This window comes from Scyliorhinus torazame, chromosome 7 (assembly GCF_047496885.1).
Source record: "Scyliorhinus torazame isolate Kashiwa2021f chromosome 7, sScyTor2.1, whole genome shotgun sequence".
In the NCBI taxonomy this organism is placed as follows: Eukaryota; Metazoa; Chordata; class Chondrichthyes; order Carcharhiniformes; family Scyliorhinidae; genus Scyliorhinus; species Scyliorhinus torazame.
This window is the reverse complement of record NC_092713.1, coordinates 246,008,416-246,029,518: the sequence shown is the minus strand read 5'-3', so window position 1 is coordinate 246,029,518 and position 21,103 is coordinate 246,008,416. Positions and strand designations below refer to the sequence as shown.

At 43.4% G+C, this 21,103-nt stretch overlaps 1 protein-coding gene across 4 annotated transcripts in view; it reads left to right on the top strand.

Annotated features, from left to right (window-relative positions):
- Window positions 1-19,723, top strand: part of slc23a1 (solute carrier family 23 member 1) — a 138,798-nt gene extending 119,075 nt beyond the window's left edge. For all 4 annotated transcript variants that reach the window (XM_072512213.1, XM_072512212.1, XM_072512215.1 and 1 more), the window contains exons 9-15: window positions 288-444; window positions 1,056-1,203; window positions 3,098-3,203; window positions 9,543-9,672; window positions 11,282-11,425; window positions 12,626-12,721; window positions 18,665-19,723. In XM_072512213.1, coding sequence (XP_072368314.1) covers window positions 288-444; window positions 1,056-1,203; window positions 3,098-3,203; window positions 9,543-9,672; window positions 11,282-11,425; window positions 12,626-12,721; window positions 18,665-18,906 — 1,023 coding nt within the window. In that variant the 3' untranslated portion in view covers window positions 18,907-19,723. The remainder of the gene's footprint in view (window positions 1-287; window positions 445-1,055; window positions 1,204-3,097; window positions 3,204-9,542; window positions 9,673-11,281; window positions 11,426-12,625; window positions 12,722-18,664) is intronic.
- The last annotated feature ends 1,380 nt before the right edge of the window (window positions 19,724-21,103 follow it).

Genomic DNA, 21,103 nt, shown 5'->3' with positions numbered 1-21,103 from the left:
AAAATGCCTAGCACTGTTAACAGCAAGGAAATGTGTTGGAGATTTATTGAAAAGACAGATCACAAAACCATGCACATGACTAGCAATAGAAATCAAAATTTTAATCCAGAATTAATGAAATAAGTATCAGACTGGACAGTTTTGGAATATTCCATATAATTGGTTTAAAATGCACTCTGGTGTATCTAAACGACAATTGAGTAGTTCTTTTTTGTTAATTAACTCCTGTATAATGAATCCAGAGTGAGGACTCCTCCTTTAGTAATTGTCTCTGCTTTCTTTTCTAGATTATAATGGCTATTATGATTGTCTGGCTAATTTGCTATCTTTTAACTCTCACTGATGTATTTCCAAAAAATCCTAATCTGTATGGATTCAAAGCACGAACCGATGCCAGAGGTGAAATAATGTCAACAGCGCCTTGGTTTCGCATGCCATATCCATGTAAGTGCCATGGAAAATGGAAATGAATGGTTTATGCAATATTTTGTTCAATATGCAGGTAAGGAACATACAGCCTCAGGCAGCCATAGGCTGCTTTCCCCTTTGAGGGGGACAGCTGACTAGTGATGACTGAGGATCACCACACCTTTTGGCAAGGGGCAAGGTTGAGAAGGCGAACCTTTCTGAATAACCTCAGCCGGTATGGGAATTGAACCCATGGATGGCCTCGCTCTGCATCACAAACCAGCTGTCCAGCCACCTGATGTGCATAATAACTCTTTTTCAAAGCAGAACACTGGGTGAACTTGGTCCACACCATTGACCGATAGACAAATTGACAGCATGCTTTATTTTATATTCTATTGAATTCCAAAGTCCACATTGTGTATGCTGTAAAATGGGCTGCTGATATTACGCTCTTGTTTTATGTTTTGATAGGTGAGGTTAAAATAATAAGTGTATGATTAAGCATGAGCTGTTGCTTTTTCTTTTTCATATTAATGTTGTTAAAGTTAAACATAAACGGCAGTAACCTGGAATGCAATCTTTTTATTAAAGGTGGAAATAATATTTTTAAAATGCTCTTCTGAAGACGGTTTGATTCTTTGCAGGTCAGTGGGGTTTACCAACAGTCACAGCAGCTGGAGTGCTGGGAATGTTCAGTGCAACACTGGCTGGTATCATTGAATCTATAGGTGATTATTATGCCTGTGCTAGATTGGCTGGGGCTCCACCTCCACCTATCCATGCTTTGAACAGGTGAAGCTTCTTTCCAAAGTAGATTCTGTGAACACTGTTTTTTTGAATAGATGTTAGAACCAATATGGAGCAGTTTTCTGGCTAACAATTTTTCAAAGTGCAAAATATAATGGCCACAGCAATGGGGCAGGGGGGCATAAGATTGGAAGACCGGGGGCTCCTGACATTATAGTGCCGGGCGTGAATTTTACTAATGGCAGATAGTAAGCCACTTACATTTTTGAAACGAGCAATTGAAAAATACTTGAGCTTGTTAATGAGGCAATAAAACGCTATTTCACAGGATCCTCCTGATTTAATGATGCGCGCATGAGTATGAAGGGTGGCAATGGGGTAGCAGCAGTTGGCATTGCTGCACTCTGCAGCTATGCAGTAAAAACTTTTGATTTTCTTAAGAGGAGTTGGGTAGTCAATGACCTGGGATCATAGTCTCCTCGATGAGATCATGCCCCTGGACGGGCTCACAAAAAGAGGACTGAGAGGAGGGTGGGCCAAGAACTGTCAAAGCAGCTTGTTGACTCAGTTAGAACTGCAGAGTTCAAGAGCTATGGGCATTATACATCTGGAGGAGGTGAACCTGATGAAGGGGTGGCGGAAGAGGTAGTGAGGACGTGGACTCGACCAGCACCAACCTCCTACTCACTCACATGGGCAATATTGCGATGGAGAAGCCGGAGCAAGACATAAAGGAGAAAAAGCAGAAGTCAGCATTGAGTTGAAGGTAGCCAGTGGCCAGGATATATAGACAACCCATCATTGCGATAGTGTCAGCAAAGATTTGTACCTCCAAGTTGTGCACCATGATGGCAGAGGAGGTGAGGGGGTCCTGAATCTCTAGCCCACAGGCTCATTCCAGGGGCCCACATGGAGATAAGTGGGGCATTTCTCAATCTGCTACACATCACTGCATCAAGGTCGTGACAGATCACTCTTCCAGAGAGCCAACCAGTACATACGTCACTGAACTATTGTGGACAGTCGTGCTGAGAGCCAAGGGATTCTGTGCATTGCTGGATCCCCCCCCGGTGCTAAGTTTCAAATGCGCACTCATGACCATGCCACGAACCAGGAAGCGATTTCATTCCTCAACACAATTGGTCTGTGACCACTCAGTCAATCCTGCAGATGTGTGTTTAAGGCTTACGCTGAAACTAGCCATGGTGCTTACATACTCGGACACCGTGGTTAGCACTGTTGCTTCACAGCGCCAGGGTCCCAGGTTCGATTCCCGGCTTGAGTCACTGTTTGCGGAGTCTGCACGTTCTCCCTGTGTCTGTGTGGGTTTCCTCCGGGTGCTCCGGTTTCCTCCCACAAGTTCCAAAAGATGTGCTGTTAGGTAAATTGGACATTCTGAATTCTCCCCCTGTGTACCCGAACAGGTGCCAGAATGTGGCGACTAGGGACTTTTCACAGTAAATTCATTGCAGTGTTAATGTAAGTCTACTTGTGACAAAGATTATTCTACTCTCCGATGCCACAGCTTTACGCTTTCCATCAAGGATAGATACTTTCTGACAAAGGATAACCACTGAAGAGATGGTTTCTGATAATCATGAAAAATCCAATAACGGTGACATGTGCCTTGCAGCAAACTGAACGACTTGCAAACAATCCAGGATGAATGAGCTGCACTTTGAAATCTAGTGATTCCAAATAAACCTGTTGGACTTTAACCTGGTGTTTTAAGACTTGTACTGTGCCCACCCCAGTCCAACATCGGCATCTCCACACCATAGTTGAATGATGGAGCAGGTTCGAGAGGCTGAATGGGCTATTCCCTTTTGTGTGTTACTAATATGTTACCAAATTCTGTTTGTAAAAGAGGGGGAATAATTTTCCACTACTTCTGTGTATGAAAATGATTGTAACCTGAAGTACTCCTTTTGCCTTCCAGAGGGATCTTCACTGAAGGAATATCTTGCATCATTGCAGGATTACTTGGAACAGGAAATGGTTCTACATCATCCAGCCCAAATATCGGGGTCCTGGGGATTACAAAAGTACCTTTTTTTTAAATCCATGTCAATTGATTGTGATTTTTATTTTATTATTTGCTACTTGTGTGGTACACCATTGGGAAGGATAGGTCGGATGAGAGCCATTTTTTTTCAGAGGAAGGATTTCTGCCTAAAGGTAATGTAGCATGCTTGAGCATCTAACCAGGGCTTGGGCCTGCCTTGAGAGCTTGAGGCATTGGTGCTTGCACTTGGCAGGAGAGCGGGTCATCTGCTTATTGACACTGAAGTCTTACTGCCTTTGACTTGTACTTTTTGTGGCCATCCCTGCTTCCTCTGGAGGATGTGGGGAAGGCAGTTGGTATTGCTGGAACTGCAGCAAGAGCATGTTACAGTGGAAAGCCCAATTTCCTATATCCTTCGTAGAGGTGTTGTATAATTTGCTCCTGAGTTGCTCTGAAGACTGAGAAAAGCAGCTGTGGTTGTGTGAAGTACTAACCAGATGACGGATCTTCCACGCAGTTGGCAGTTATATGGCTGAAGGTGTGCTTTGCAAAGCAGTTTTTCAGATGGCCATGGCTGCAGCTCTTTAGTGCAACAGATCAAAACATTCATAGAACATAGTGCAGAAGGAGGCCATTCGGCACATCGAGTCTGCACCGACCCACTTAAGCCCTAACTCCCCCCTATCCCCGTAACCCAATAACTTCTCCTAAGCTTTTTGGACACTAAAGGCAATTTAGCATGGCCAATCCACCTAACCTGCACGTCTTTGGACTGTGGGAGGAAACCGGAGCACCCAGAGGAAACCCGCGCAGAGATGGGGAGAACGTGCAGACTCCGCACAAACAGTGACCCAGCGGGGAATCGAACCTGGGACCCTGGCATTGTGAAGCCACAGTGTTAGCCACTGTGCTACCGTGCTGCCCTAACATATAAAAAGGAGTAACCCATTCATAGCTCCTCTGTTTCACTGAGGCAGTTTCTTCTGCTGCTTATCTTAAATTTACCTGTTGGGTGGGAGGCACAGCATGAAACTGCTCCTGTTGGGAAAGAAGGGTTCCACTCAATCCTTCTGAATTTTGTCTCCCAGTGGCTTTAATTGCCCTCCTGATTTCCTGACCAACCAGCCGAAGGAGATGAAAACACATTAGAACACCATTCCAATGGCATGTGTTTCCTATTTTCCTGGCAAGCCCTCTCCCCTGCTCCAAAGTTATTTCTAAGAAACTGGCAAAAGTCCCCCAAAAAGTAGCAATTATACACCTTAAATAAACATCATTGTTCCACTCATCCTCTGTGTAGGGACATAACCTTCATCAAACCTTTTTATTTTCTCTCTTTCATAATTGTATTAATAGTGAAAAAAAGATTAAGATCTTTGCAATCTCTAATCATGTAAAGTGCCCAAGATGACTCATTATCGTCTGACAAAACCCACCCCTCGCATCTTAAGTGAAATAGTTCCTGTCAAAATAACCAGGTGCCAAAATATCCTTCATCCTGACCTATTATCCTACTTCTTATCATTATCTTCCATCTGCATTGTTCCACAATGTGTTGGCAAAGTTGAGCAAAAATATATAAATCTCGTAAACTCCAGCTGAGGCTAAACATGGCAGTCAGTTAAATCTGTGATCTTCAAAGTCGGGGGTGTGTCCCATGGGTGGGTCGTGGATGTGTGTCGGGAGGGTCGCGGAGCCGTCCCTCGCAGCGCTCCCGATTGCGCAAATTCGTGCGCAACAGCCGCAGCAGGTGGCTTTTAACTATGCCGGCGGCGAGGGGCCTTTTTACCATATAAAAAAAAAAATGAGACCCACTGCGCGTACGTGCCTGTTCATCGGTGCACATGCGCAGAGTTTTGCGCATGTGCACTGATGAGCGGGTACGCATGCGCAGTGCAGTCTCATTTTTCATATGATAAAAGGGCCGCTCGCAGCCGGCATAGTTAAAAGCCAGTTGCTGAGCACTCTGCCCGGTGCGGAAGTGCTCGGTTCTTCTGAATGAAGCGAAGGCCGAGTTTCCCCCCGGCGATTAGCACCATCGGACCGACCCACAGAGATCCAGCGCCATGGCCTCCACCTGGGAACTCGCCTGTATCTACAGTGTGCTCATCCTTCACAACGACGAGGTCACTATCACCGAAGACAAACTCAATGCCCTGATTAAAACAGCTGATGTAACCATTGAGCCTTTCTGGCCTAGTCTGTTTGCCAAGGCATTGGCTAATATTGACGTCAATAGTCTGATCTGCAACGTTGGTGCTGGTAGCAGTGCCCCAGCTGCTGCAGCAGTTGTTTCCACTGCTGCCCCTGTTGCTGCTGAAGAGAAAAAGGAAGAAAAAGGAACAGGAAGAATCTGAAGAGTCTGACAATGACATGGGTTTTGGTCTCTTTGATTAAACGTGCCATGCAACAACATTGTTACAATTTACAATAAATAAATATTGAATATCAATATTATAATTCAATATTGAGCTGCTACGGCTGAAGACCATTTGCGCAATCGGAGACGCAGAAGATTTAAAAAAAAAAAAAAATCATCCTGCTTGAGAGAGCCGGTCACGGCCCCCGAACTTTGGCATTGCGCGCTTTGGGCGCAATTGCGATTCCTCCATTTTGTCAGCAGCAAACCAAGTAAGAAAATGGTGGGTCCCGAAGGTCGGCCGGCGTGGGTTCTGAAGGTCGGCTGGCATGGGTCCCGAAGGTTGGCCAGTTGGTAAAAATGGGTCCCGGAAAAAATGATTGAAAAACACTGGGTTAAGTTGTACCCAGATGCATTAAACTGTAAAACATACTTCGAATGACCATCTTGATCATTTCATAACTTTTAGCTACAGAAATCCACAAACCAATTAAAGACAACAATAATCCTGATTGCAACCTGAGGTAAGGGCAGGCGCGTGGTTAAGTTCCATAACAAAGGGCACGATTTAATAGGTGGCAGAGTTTACTGACCAGCTGTTGAAGCTTCCTCTGGCTATGAGGCAGCCTGCTGGAGCATTCAGTACTCGGGTGTTAAGTGGCGCGGCATGAGACTTCACCCCAATCTGGGTACGAAGTCCCACCTTCGAGCTGCTAGATAATCAGATGACTGGCATCTCTCTGGTCAATGCAATGCCACTGGGGGTAGTGGCCACTTCTGGGTTAGCATTCAGTCCCAGTAAGAACAGACAGGAGCTTGGGAGAGAGTGGTGATTATAAGGGGATTTTGTGGGAACAGGAGAAGAGACCCTGTGAGGAGGATGGGGGCTGTGGTGCTGAGGTCTGTGGTTATAGGGACACACTTGTCAAGATGGGGTGGGGGGAGGGTTGAGATAGGAAAAGAGAGATGGGCCTACTATTAGAAAATGGGGTCTGTGAGCCACCCCTATACTTGAAGCAAACCAGACTGAAAAGAATATCCTGCAGTAAACATAAATTTCATACAATGTAATTAATTGTCAAAATATTTTCATTTTTATTAAAAATACCAATTGGATGGGGTTTAGATTTATGAAATCGTGTTATAGGTGCATCCAGAATCCAGCCAGTGTGTCAAGTTACCTTGACAACAATCTGATAACTAGAACGATTCACTCTGGTGAATTCATGAAACTGATAAATGTATTTATTTTTTATGCTTTTCTGTATATTTTTATATATATTTATATATAGTGACTTCATGATGCAAGTTGACAATTCTTTCTTTTGTGAGTATGTTGTACTTTTTCTATTGATCACATTGTAGAAAAAGATCAATAGTTGCCTTTTAGCAGCACTGGACAAAGCTTTGATCATTTTTAGAAGTAGGAATCTTCAATGAGCATTGAGGGCTGAAAATAGTTGGTGGCTATGGTAACAACTACTTAAATATTATAGCAACTGTTTAATCATCACCAATTGGATTACTAAATAAACTACAAAATTTCAAATAACAAAGATTTTCATATTTGTGAGAATTCTGCATGGAATATTGAGACTAAAATCATGGGCGGGATTCTCTGACCCCCTGCCGGGTCGGAGAATCGCCAGGGGGGCGGCGTGAAACCTGTTCCCGCCAGCTGCAGAATTCCCTGGCGCCGGAGATTTGGCGGGGGCCGGAATCGCACCGTGCCGGTCGGCAGCCACTCGCAGTAGCCCCCATGGCGATTCTCCGACCCGCGATGGACCGAAGTCCCGCTCGTTCTATGCAGGTCCCGCCAGCGTAAATTGGACTATGTCCCTTACCAGCGGGACATGGTGACGCGAGCGGGCTCCGGGGTCCTGCGGGGGGTCGCGGGGCGATCTGGTCCCGGGGGGGTGCCTCCACGGTGCCTGGCCCGAGATCGGGGCCCACCAATCCGCGGGCGGGCCTGTGCAGCGGGGCACTCTTTTCTACGCGCCGGCCGTGTAGGCCTCCGCGGTGGCCGGCGCGAAGGTGAACCCCCCCGCGCATGCGCGGGGATGACGTCAGCAGCTGCTGATACTCCCGCGCATGCGCGGACCCGCGCCGTCCGGTGGAGTCCCTTCGGCCCCGGCTGGCGCGGCGCCAAAGGCCTTCTACGCCGGCCGGCAGAGCGCAAACCACTCCAGCGCCGGCTTAGCCCCTGAAGGTGTGAAGGATTCTACGCCACTCCGTCCCGCCGGGACCCCCCGTCCCGCCAGGTACGGGAGAATCCCACCCCTCGTATTCAACCTTTTGCGATTTGATCACCAATTCTACAAAAACCTTTAGTTTGTTCAATCAATTTTGTTCTAATTTTTGATTAGAATGTGAATAAGATTGCACAACTGTAGCCACCTGGGATGGCCACTTACAAGAAGAAACATGGACGTTCGCAAAGCCCAAAGGGAAATATGGACAATGTAAGATTCAGGCAGGCATAGAGCCTGCATTTATATTCGTGAGCAGAGAATCCAGACAGCATTGAAACCCCCAACCGATTAGCATTTAATAGCCCATCTTTGTCAGACAAAGGATTGATACTCGGGTAACCGATACAAGCCCAGACATTTCGGCGCTACTCCCTTTACTCAGGAAGCATAAGCAGCAGGGTCAATGACCGCTTAGGACATGCCAGCCATCAAGGCACCCGCCCCTTTATTGGCTCCGATCGAAGGCAGTGATCGAGAACTGCCCAATTAATTGAGTCCAAACCTTGGGACCGCCCAAAAGAGTGCAAAACTCCCCAAGGATAAAGAGAGACACTACCATGTGTTCGACCTCTTTTGGACCTGGCGCTCCGGCAACGTCCATCCTCAATCGCAGCACCACCAAAAGCAAGTTCAAGTTCAACGCTCGCTACCAGACGGATGATCCTAGCCGAACCGCTGTTACTTCTCCAGATCCAGCCAATCCATATTTGAACAAAGGCCTCTGTTCCTCTGACCTAAACAGGGTGCCTGAAGTTAAGTACAGGTTGTCATAGTTGTTAGGTGAAGTTTAGCTCGTAGTGTTTATGTTGCATGTGTAAGTTAGCCTTGTGTGTAAATAAAGTACCATTGATCTTGAACTAACTAACTGGTTGTTTGGCTCTTTGATCTATACTCGGTTGAACCTTGTGGCGGTATCATTTGATACCTGGCGACTCTGAAAGCATATCATATAAATATCTATATAAAAGAAGGGGAACCTTATTGACTGCCATATTTATAGCAAGTAAAGATAGCAACAAAACAAACAGGTAAACCTATCTGACGTTTATTTTTTCCCCCACTTGATCAAAGTTCTCCGATTACCATCAAAATGTAAGCATTTCATTAATCCGCAGCTGAACGTGGTTTTGCCATCTCGTATAAATATTTTTCTTAACATTAGGCGCACTGCCATTAACAACATTTTGTGAAGCTGCTCAATATTATTGGATTCACTAGAGCTTTTCAAACAAACTTACTGAGGCACAGTTGAAATTTTGACCCTTTAAAAGCACAACCACGGGGCAGCACGGTGGCGCAGTGGGTTAGCCCTGCTGCCTCACGGCGCTGAGGTCCCAGGTTCGATCCCGGCTCTGTCTATGTGGAGTTTGCATATTCTCCCCGTGTTTGCGTGGGTTTCACCCCCCACAACCCAAGGATGTGCAGCCGAGGCGGATTGGCCATGCTAAATTGCCCCTTATTTGGAAAAAATGAATTGGGTACTCAATTTTTTTTCTTTTTAAATAAATAAATAAAAGCACAACCACTGTTTTCAATTCAACATTTTGTTCCAATAAGCAAATTATTTGCAATATATCAATTATTAATATTTCCATTAAGACAAAACTAAAAAGATTTCTCATCAGAACGGTTGGTGCATCAAATTGAGGTTTCAGTGCCTTCAATGGTTTTTCACAGAACTACTTCCATTCTTGTAATTAAGCTCAATGAAACAAGGAATCGCACTGTTGGTTTAACTTTTCTAAATAATATTATTCTGTTTCTCAAGGTTGGTAGTAGGCGCGTAGTGCAGTATGGAGCTGTTATTATGTTGGTCTTGGGGACAGTCGGGAAATTTACAGCACTGTTTGCTTCACTCCCAGATCCCATTCTTGGAGGCATGTTTTGCACTTTGTTTGGTAAGTTGAAGTATCACACTTGAAACTTCGTCTGTTTCATATGGACTGTTCTATATGAACAGTATTATTATGGCTAGGATTTGTGGACACTTCCAGTCTGTAATTGGGATGTCTGTGTGTAAGATGTGTGTATTTCCCGACCATGATTTTTCTCAATTTGAAATTAAATCCTAGCAGGAACTTTTAGTGATTTTTAAAACTTGGGAGAAGGTTATTTATTACCAGACACTTGGACTGGATGTTCAAATGCAATGTTTTAATCACTCGTCTCTCACATGATCACACACGCAAAGGTTAAATACAGCTGCAATGAGAAAAATTGAATTTATAATTCAGCCATGATGTCATCTTGGTTGAGTTAATACTTTTAGTTGGAGTGAAGGTCTTTCAGAAATGAGTATTCTCGTTGGCCTCTGTAGGATAATGTCTGGGAGGTTGGTTCTCAGATGGGCTAGGAAGTGGGCATGGAAGCTGGCACAAATACAACACTTAGGCTGCATTAAAAACTTTCAACTATGATATTTCAACTGTTTCGGATGCTTTCTGGTCCTTCAGATATTTCTCTCTCACTCACCCAGATCTAATTAACACTTCTGGGATTCAGATCACACAATGCAATATAGTTGCCAATATTCATTCAATCTTATCTCTATCCCAAATTGAGCTCAAAAAAGCCTTTGTTCACTCTTTTGAGGTCAACAATCCAAAGATTCAAATTCAAATTCCTCAAACACTGGTTGATCCTTAAACAGTGAGATGCTTACCCTTATCTAGTTCATGTTTAACTAGATATTTACCACCAAATCAAGCACTGTCCATAGTCACCTGCTAAATTGCAGCCGTAAGAAAGGTTGTGGCCATTTTCACAAAGTATGATGTTGCAATCTAGAGTTTCCGATATCATGCTTTGAGTTGTGCAAAGGCAGACAGACTCCCAATTTTATAATGCTTTGATATTAAATGGTATTTCCGAATGAAATGTCACACTCTCTGCAGCAATGCAGGCAGTGAAAAGTGCACACCGTATAAACCTCATCAGCCAGATAGGGAGGTATGCTTCTTTATCAATATCATGATATTATGTGGGTGTGTTGTGTTACATAAATAAATAATTAAAATATAAAGTAACCGTTGTACTGCTTTTAAACGTCTGGAGAGAATGAAACTCCTTATCTGGGGAGAATGAAACTCCTTATCTGCTGTGTCTTTGGTGGAAGAAGCATTTTAAGGTTTCTGATTAGTGTGATGATGTTGCAATGAACATATCATAATCCCCATGGACCCACTCATTAAATTTCAAAGAAAACATCATACATCGTTGGATTTATGGTAAATGCAGCCAAAGTTTTTTTTTTTTAAGCCTTTATTTCTGTAACATCTTTTGTAATAGAATCACACTGTTAATGACCACCACACTGTCCATTATTCTATAAATTCCTTTACAAAACCAATTTGGTGGAAATTAATTAACACTTAATTAATTAAAAAATTAAGAGCAAAAATTGGTGCTGCGTTTTAGCAATAATTGTGCTGTGTTTTAGATGGGTTTAAAAAAAAATTGTTGGCAGTATCATTTTGTTAATTTAAGCTGCTGTCTTTTATTTTTCAGGAATGATCACTGCTGTTGGGCTTTCCAATCTTCAGTTTGTAGACATGAATTCTTCCCGCAATCTCTTTGTCTTGGGGTTCTCTATGTTTTTTGGTTTAACGCTGCCAAATTATTTGGATGCAAACCCTACTGTTATTAATACAGGTAAGCAACCTACTGGAACTGATGATTGTGTGTTATATGTAATTGTAAGGGGCAAGATCCAGAGTGCTACCCTAATAAGTAAAGGCATATGATTCCTTAATGACCATAGAGCAAGTTGTATACACTTGAGAACTCGCTTTATGGGTTTGTACTCAGTAATACTTTCACAGCCCATAGTCCCTGAAGGATCATAGGCATCTCTGTCTATTAGAGAGAACAAATGGTTTTACAGCTCGAGGCACCACTCCACATTAGGCATGGAGCAAGGCGAGGAGGAATGGTCCCATAAAATACTACAGCTGGCATGGGGATTGAACCCATACCATTGGCGTCATCCTGCAGCACACTCTGTCCTCTAATCCACAACCTGATAACCCATGTGAAGATAAAGCATTTATAAGTGTATTATAAGTGTAATTGTGTAATGGCTCTGCATTACAAAAATAAAAGACAAGGCTACACTATATCCAGAATAACAAAAATATATTTTTCCTAGTTTTGAGCCTCAAGTTAGTTAAACTTTAGGACTGTGATCCTGTTGTCAGGATCAAATGTGCGTCCCAAACATACACTACACCACAAATAGGCAACCAACACTAATTGGATTCTGTACCACCAGCCTCCAAAAATCCTGCCATGGTCTCTGGGACCTCATCTACAGCATTCAACCAGTTCTATTAAGTGAAAACGTCTCTTTTTTTTTTTCTCTTTCTTCATTGCTTAATTTTAAGACATTGCCCAGACTCTGTGAAAGAATAAATTAAAGATCTTGTTGCCCAGGCCAGCATTTATTGCCCATCCTTAATTGTCCTCCATGTGGTGAGCCGCTTTCCTGAAGTCCACTTATTGTCGGTATACCCACAATGATGTTAGGAAGGGAGTTCAAAAATCTTTGCCTGATCCGGCACTATTTCTAGGGCAATGTTGTTCCAGGTCAGGATGGTGTGTGGCTTGGAGGGGAACTTTCAAATGGTTTGTTCCCATGCGTCTGGTATCCTTGTCCTGTCCTTGGTGAATGAATTTTGGAGGTCCTGTCACAGGGCCAAGGTGAGTCCCTGCAGTGCCTGTTGTAGATGGTACACACTGCTGCCATTGTGTTGATAGTGGAGCAAGTGAACGTTGAAGGTGGTAGTGGTGCGACACAAATCCTTACTTATATGATTTTAAGATCGGAACAACATGAACTTCCTTCTCTTGCAGGTATTCCAGAAATTAATCAAATTCTGACTGTGTTGTTGACAACAGAAATGTTTGTTGGAGGTTGCCTTGCTTTCATCTTGGATAATACTATTCCAGGTATATTTATTTTCACATTTAATTGAATCAAATTTAACATTTCAAATGTAGCTGTATGAAAAAAAGCTGTTCTGTTTGAGTTGAGTGGTGATTGAAACCTTCAGGATGGTTCAGGACTTGGAGTTGTGATGGATATGGGGTGGATGATGGGTATGGAGTGGGAGGTGGGCTAAGAGGCAGAGCAAAGTACATCTTCCTGCAGTATTGGATTTTTGAGTCCTGCTTTACGTAGGATTTAGTTTGACTTGTGTACATGAGCATTCATGTGGAGCTCAATTGTCTCCTCAACCACCCTCTCATCAACCACCCTCATCTAAAAGTATTTTCCCATTCAATTTCCAACATTGGATGTATTTTAAAGAACAATCAACTGCAGGGACAATGCTATTCGATAACTACTTTATTCAAATCTGAGAATATTAGATTTTTTTTTTTTTTTTGCAAGATATTCCTTCAGAAATGAAACGTGGAACAGACATTTGTCCAAAAGCTAATGTAATTTTTATCCTGCTAAAATTATTTGGGAATATAATTGAATAATAAGGAACTAGACTTGTGTGAAGTACAGATGGAAATAAATGATTTCCTGACCTGCAACCATCAAAAGATGGTTCGCTGGTAAAGGATGAATAATGTAGGTTGCAAGTTAAATTTAGAACATAAGAACATGGGAATATAATTGAATAATAAGGAACTAGACTTGTGTGAAGTACAGATGGAAATAAATGATTTCCTGACCTGCAACCATCAAAAGATGGTTCGCTGGTAAAAGATGAATAATGTAGGTTGCAAGTTAAATTTAGAACATAAGAACATAAGAACTAGGAGCAGGAGTAGGCAATCTGGCCCCTCAAACCTGCTCCACCATTCAATGAGATCATGGCTGATCTTTTGTGGACTCAGCTCTACTTTCCGGCCCGAACACCATAACCCTTAATCCCTTTACTCTTCAAAAAACTATCTATCTTTATCTTAAAAACATTTAATGAAGGAGCTGCTTCACTGGGCAAGGAATTCCATAGATTCACAACCCTTTGGGTGAAGAAGTTCCTCTTAACCTCGGTCCTAAATCTACTTCCCCTTATTTTGAGGCTATGCCCCCTAGTTCTGCTTTCACCCGCCAGTGGAAACAACCTGCCCGCATCTATCCCATCTATTCCCTTCATAATCTTATGTTTCTATAAGATCCCCCCTCATCCTTCTAAATTCCAACGAGTACAGTCCCAGTCTACGCAACATCTCCTCGTAATCCAACCCCTTCAGCTCTGGGATTAACCTAGTGAATCTCCTCTGCACACCCTCCAGTGCTGAAACTACCAAAACTGAACACAATACTCCAGGTGTGGCCTCACTAATACCTTATACAATTGCAGTATAACCTCCCTAGTCTTAAACTCCATCCCTCTAGCAATGAAGGACAAAATTCCATTTGCTTTCTTAATCACCTGTTGCACCTATAAACCAACGTTTTGCGAGTCATGCATTAGCACACCCAGGTCTCTCTGCACAGCAGCATGTTTTAATATTTTATCATTTAAATAATAATCCCTTTTGCTGTTATTCCTACCAAAATTGATAACCTCACATTTGTCAACATTGTATTCCATCTGCCCGACCCTAGCCCATTCACTTAGCCTATCCAAATCCCTCTGCAGACTTCCAGTATCCTCTGCACTTTTTGTTTTACCACTTATCTTCGTGTCGTCTGCAAACTTGGACACATTGCCCTTGGTCCCCAACTCCAAATCATCTATGTAAATTGTGAACAGTTGTGGGCCCAACACTGATCCCTGAGGGACACCACCAGCTACTGATTGCCTACCAGAGAAACACCCATTAATCCCCACTCTTTGCTTTCTATTAATTAACCAATCCTCTATCCATGCTACTACTTTCCCCTTAATGCCATGTATGTTTATCTTATGCAGCAACCTTTTGTGTGGCACCTTGTCAAAGGCTTTCTGGAAATCCAGATATACCACATCCATTGGCTCCCCGTTATCTACCGCACTGTTAATGTCCTCACAAAATTCCACTAAATTAGTTAGGCACGACCTGCCCTTTATGAACCCATGCTGCGTCTGCCCAATGGGACAATTTCCATCCAGATGCCTCGCTATTTCTTCCTTGATGATAGATTCCAGCATCTTCCCTACTACCGAAGTTAAGCTCACTGGCCTGTAATTACCCGCTTTCTGCTACCTCTTTTTTAAACTGTGGTGTCACGTTTGCTAATTTCCAATCCGCCGGATTTTTTAAATTTAGAGTACCCAATTATTTTTTTCCAATTTGGTGTGGCCAATCCACATAACCTGCACATCTTTGGGTTGTGGAGGTGAAACCCAAATAGGCACTGGGAGAATGTGCAGGTTGTCGGTTAAATTAATGCTTATTTTTGACTTTTTTGTTGGAGGGAGGGGATGAAAAAGCAAGATAACTTGGCCAGCACATCTAGGCAGCTGACTTGAGAGTTCTGTAATGTTCATTATAAGGTATTCTCTGGAAGGAGTGTGCTGGAATAATATATATTCTATCACTGTCGGATTAGATTACTTAAAATGCTAGAAGCCACTTGACACAGCGAAGCCTGTGTCGGCTCTTCAATTTGGCATATTTACTCTAATCCCATTACTTTTTCCTTTCTCTGTAGCCTTTTCAGTTCACCTTGTCCTGTTCATCACCGAAATACTATTTCAACCTTTGCACTAATGCCTGCCTCCACCCGCACTCTGTGGTGCTGGGGGTGTTGGGTTCTGTGATGTAGTCGTTGTAATGATGTACACAGAACATAAAGATGATTTATTAATAAACCCGTGAAAAAGAGAACCATAGGATTTACAGTGCAGAAGGAGGCCATTCGGCCCGTCGAGTCTGCACCGGCTCTTGGAAAGAGCATCTTACCAAGCCTCCACCCTATCCCTGTAATCCAGTATCCCCATCTAACCTTTTTGGACACTGAGCAATTTTAGCATGGCCGATCCACCTAACCTGCACATCATTGGACTGTGTGAGGAAACTGGAGCACCTGGAGGAAACCCACGCACACACCGGAGGACGTGTAAACTCCGCACGGACAGTGACCCAAGCTGGGAATCGAACTTGGGACCCTGGAGCTGTGAAGCAATTGTGCTAACCACTGTGCTATCATGCTGCCCTAACTAAAGAATTACTATACAGACGATTGCTACTAAATGAATTCGGGGAATTCTCCTGGAGCTACTCTTTAGTGCGACTGAATACTTGTATGTCATCATGCCAATTGCTGGGTGTGTTGAGTCATGTGATGGATCTCTATCGCCACCAGCTGGTTGGAGGTTGCATTACTAACTATATGCAGAACTGTGCACAGGCATATCACCTCAGGGCACACTTCATAGATGCTGGACTGGCAGTGTCAGGATGCTTAGGCATCAGGTTGGCACTGCCAAGGGTTGGGGCCTGTGGGCACCATGCTCATGAAAGGAGGGAGTATGAAGGGGCTTAATAAAGTTTGGTGAGTGCAGGGGATCCTGAAAGGGGGGTCCTCAGTGACTCCATAGTGGGGTGTGCACACTTGGGAGGTGGGGGGTAATGCACATGTATGCGGAGGGTGGCATTGTTTGTGGGTGCGGGGGTGCACTGAAGCTTACTTGGAGATCAGGGCACCCTTTCAAAATGACACCCCAATCCCTGAGGAGCTGCGCTCACCGGTGAGTTCAACTCCACACTGCTGAGACTTTTCTCACGCTGCTGAGACTTTTCTAAAGTGTGGGCTAGGCTGGGAGAAACTCCAAAAGGTTCCAAATAATGACGTGTGGGTAAATACAGGTCTGGATGTCGACAGAAAAGCCAGCAGGGCACACCCGGCCAAACTCGCCCAAAATGACACTTGGTCGTTCTTTGGGGGGATCGTGCCCTTAATGGTAAATTTGCTCATCCTGCAAGCCTCTTGGGCGGGATTCTCCACTCCCACGCCGAAGTGGCCGCGCCGTCGTGAACGCCGTCGAGGTTCACGACGGCGCGGAACGGCCCCGGTCCCGACCGATTCAGGCCCTGACAATGGGCCAGTATCGGGGCTGCGTCATCTACACGCGCCAGGCCTTGTCGCCCGCGTAAAAGCGGCGCCGCATAGATGGCGCAGCCGGCTCCGCATAACGGACGTCATCCGCGTATGCGTGGTTGCCGTCCTCTCTAAGTCCGCCCCGCATGGGGGACGGATCTTGCGGGGCCGCGGAAGGAAGGAGGTCCTCCTTCAGAGAGGGTGGCCCCACGATCGGTGGGCACCGATCGCGGGCCACCCCACATTCCAGGTGAAGCCCGGTGCAGGATCCCCCCCCCAGGCCGCCCCCGCAGCATTCACGCACCGCCCACGACTTCAGCGACCAGGTGTGGACGCGCCAGGGGGAACCCGCCGTTCTGGCCTGGCCGCTCGGCCCATCCGGGCCTCAGAATAGCGGGGCTGCCGGCGAATCGCCATTTTCGGTGTCTCCGGTGATTCTGCGGCCTGCGGCCCGCGAAACTCGACCGGGCCGTTCCCGCCGCTTGGGAGAATCGCGGGAGGGTGTCGGACCGGCGTCCCCGGAAATGTTGGCGGCCCAGGCAATTCTCCCAACCGACGTGGGAGTGGAGAATCGCGCCCCTTGTATTATGGTACAATCCTCACCTAATTAGCTATATCTGGATTTCTATATCCAAGTCGTTTATGTATATGATGAACAACAGCATGAATCCTTGCAGAATATCATTTTCCACTTTCTGCTAGTCATGGAAACCAATGCTCCTAGAAGTTTCACAGGGATCGTTGCTGGGGCCTCGGTTGTTTGTGGCATACATAAACAATTTGGAGGAAAATGTAGCTGATCTGATTGGTAAGTTTGTGGATGACACCCAAGGTAAGTGGAGGTGCAGATAGTGTTAAGGATTGTCAGAGGATACAGCAGGACATAGATAGGTTGGAGACTTGGGCAGAGAAATGGCAAATGGTGTTTCATCCGGACAAATGTGAGGTAATACATTTTGGTAGGTCTAACAAAAGAGGGGAAATATACAGTAAATGGTGAAACTTAGAATATAGATAGTCAGAGATCTGGGCGTACACTTCCACAGATCTTTGAAAGTGACAACCCAAGCGGACAAGGTAATCAAGAAAGCATATGGAATGCTTGCCTTCATTGGAAGGGACATAACTATAAAAACTGACGAGTCATGTTACATTTGTTTCGGATCTTGGTAAGGCTGCACTTGGAATATTGCGCACAATTCTGGCCGCCACACTACCAGAGGATGAGAAGACTTTGGAGAGGGTGCAGAGCAGGTTTACCAGGATGTTGCCTGGTCTGGAGTGTGTTAGCTATGCGGAGAGGCTGAATAGGCTCTGACTGTTTTCATTAGAACGGTGGAGGTTGATAAGAGGTCTACAAGATTGAGAGACATGGATATAGTGGATGGGCAGACACACTTTCCCAGGGTAGAGGAAGTCAGTCACTAGGTGGCATAGGTTTAATGTTCATGGGGCAAGATTTAAAGAATATGTGTGAGGCAGGTTTTTTTTTAGACGGAGGGTGGTGCGTGCCTGGAACGTGCTGCCAGGGGAGGTTGTGGAAGCAGATACATTAACGGCGTTCAAAAGGCATCTTGACAAATACATGGATAGGATGGGTATAGAGGGATACGGCACTAGGAAGTGCTGAGGGTTTTGGCCAAGGGTGGTATCATGATCGGTACAGGCTTGGAGGGCTGACAGCCCTGTTCTGTGCTGTATTGTTCTTTGTTCTTTGCTTTCACTATATAGATACATAGAAGATAGGAGCAGGAGGAGGACTTTTGGCCCTTCGAGCCTGCTCCGCCATTCATCACGTTCTATCTGTTATGAACTATCTTGGTTTTTTTGAGTAGTAAAATCACAATACATTTGCATTATATATTAATTTACAATGTTTTGTGAAACATGTATTTCTTGATTAGGTACAAAGGAGGAACGTGGACTTGTACAGTGGAAAGAAGGGGCACTTGCAAATTGTGACACATCCATAGATATGAAAACCTACGACTTTCCAATAGGAATGAACTTGGTGAAGAAAGTTCAGTGTTTACAACGCATGCCTATTTGTCCAGTTTTTATAGGATTTTATTCAAGGAAGAAGCGCAATGACTTGGCTGCATGTGTAATAGAAAATGGTGACCCTATTGTGTGCACTAAAGTATAATGTGATGTTTCAATGTGTGAAACTAAACATATATTAATATGCTGCTCTAGTTAGTCCTGTGCACCCTACAATAGTGTCATCAAGATCATTTTAACATCATTTACACAAGTGCTTTTTCAGGGAGTAAGTGGATTGTGTAGATAATCTTGTATACTTTTATCAATTGTACTTAATTTTAATAGTTTTAAAATTTGGAAAAACTGATCCAAAATAAACATGTCTGTGGTAGCATCAATAAGGATGAGGTCATTTGGAATAGAATATAGATTTGAGCCTTCAGGACCAGGTCAAATATATAATTTGAAGAACCATTTTCCCCTCTGTTATGTTGAAGAGGAAGTGCAGATCCATAAAGACAGTCTTTGGGGGTGAGAGATGAAGAGTTAAACGAAACATTATTTTTCTCTGCATCATTATCAAATGCAGTTGGTTTCAAGTCTGAGATAATAATGCTTAGAAAGACGAAACATTAAAGGATTGACAAGTGCACAATTCAGTTAATAAATTGTGAACCTCTCTCATTTATTGTGTGAATTATCCGAGCAAGGAAATAGTTTGAATATATTGTCACAAAGAAATGTTATACAAATTTGTAAATGCCATTTTATGCAGCAATGTTTTAATAATGGGCAGTCTTGATGCTGGGATTAATCTTAAATCAGCAAATCTATGTTCAATGATCTACTCTGATTATTTTTTAATGAATTATCTTGATCACATGTACTGGAAGTATTTGAAATAAACTAAACTGCAAAGACATTCATATTTCACCTGCATGGCGTACAAGTGTGGAAAAATAAATTCTCCTCTTGAATAATGTTACGTGTAGAATTTGTCACAGCAGCAGTCTATCTAACAATTCCATGAAATATCAGTTCAATAAAACATTTTTAGTGGTTAAAGGCAAGATATTGAGAATTTTTTAAAAAATGCATCTTCAGAATTTGCTCCCTTTTGCCATTCAGTATTTAGATATGCTGAAGGAAAAACATTAAAATAAGAATACTGGTTCATGCTGAAGGAAAAACATTAAAATAAGAATACTGGTTCAAACATTTTTTTCCATCTTTTAAAGTGAAACCCATAATTCTACACACACAGCTTATTATATAGGAAAACAGTGGTTTGGCTGTGCAGTTACTGCATCACATATTTCATCATCTGACACCATTTTTGTGTACACCATTTTGACACCATTTTTGTGTACACCATTTTAGATATGTCCACCTAATGGATCTGGGGGAATGTTGCTCTTATCTTGGAATTCTTTATTTGTGGCTGGTAGACATCTGTTTTGAAGATTGGCTTTGTTTATCATTTTTGTAAACAGGCCACTTTGTGCGGCATTACCATGGATAATCCACCAAAAATGTAAGCAATCTGAACAAAATTGGCATTTTTGGCAATAACGCTAGTGTGAACATTTTTGTATTCCTGTTCAAACTTTTTTGAATACCCCCTTCCCTATCCCTTCTTGCAGAGCATTTGGGTTTGAAAGGGTTGCAAAGTCTCTATAAACTGAGTGGACTATGAAATGCATGAAAAAAATCTTTGAAATCATGTTTAAAACCCACTATCCACCATTTACCTCGACCCCTGAAATGGAAAGTAAGTTTGAAAAACAGACACATCAAGCGCATTTTGAATGTCATTTTTTTTATGGGGCTGTTTAGCATAGGGCTAAATCACTGGCTTTAAAAGCAGGCCAGCAGCACAGTTCAATTCCTGTACCAGTCTCCCCGAACAGGTGCTGGAATGTGGCGACTAGGGGCTTTTCACAGTAACTTCATTTGAAGCCTACTTGTGACTAAGTGATTTTCATTTTTTTTTTCATTTCATGGCAAGGTTTAAAGGATTACAGAAGATAGAGCCTATGGTACGATATAGAATGTAATACTTCCTTTTGTGTTCCATATTTAAAAAATATATAACTAAACTTCATTAGGAACATTGATAGATTCAGGAGCAGACCTTGAACCTGGTCCATCATGTATCATACATACATGAAATGAGCTGCATGCTGATTGCCCAGAACATTGACTGCGAGAACCATGTGCTCCCTCTGCATTCATTCAGTGTAAATATTTTTACCATTTAAAACTGATGAATGTTCTATGACTATGAATGGTTAAGCATTTTACACCTCATTATGAAATATTTGGAGTAGATTAAATATATTCAATCTTATTCAAGGGTC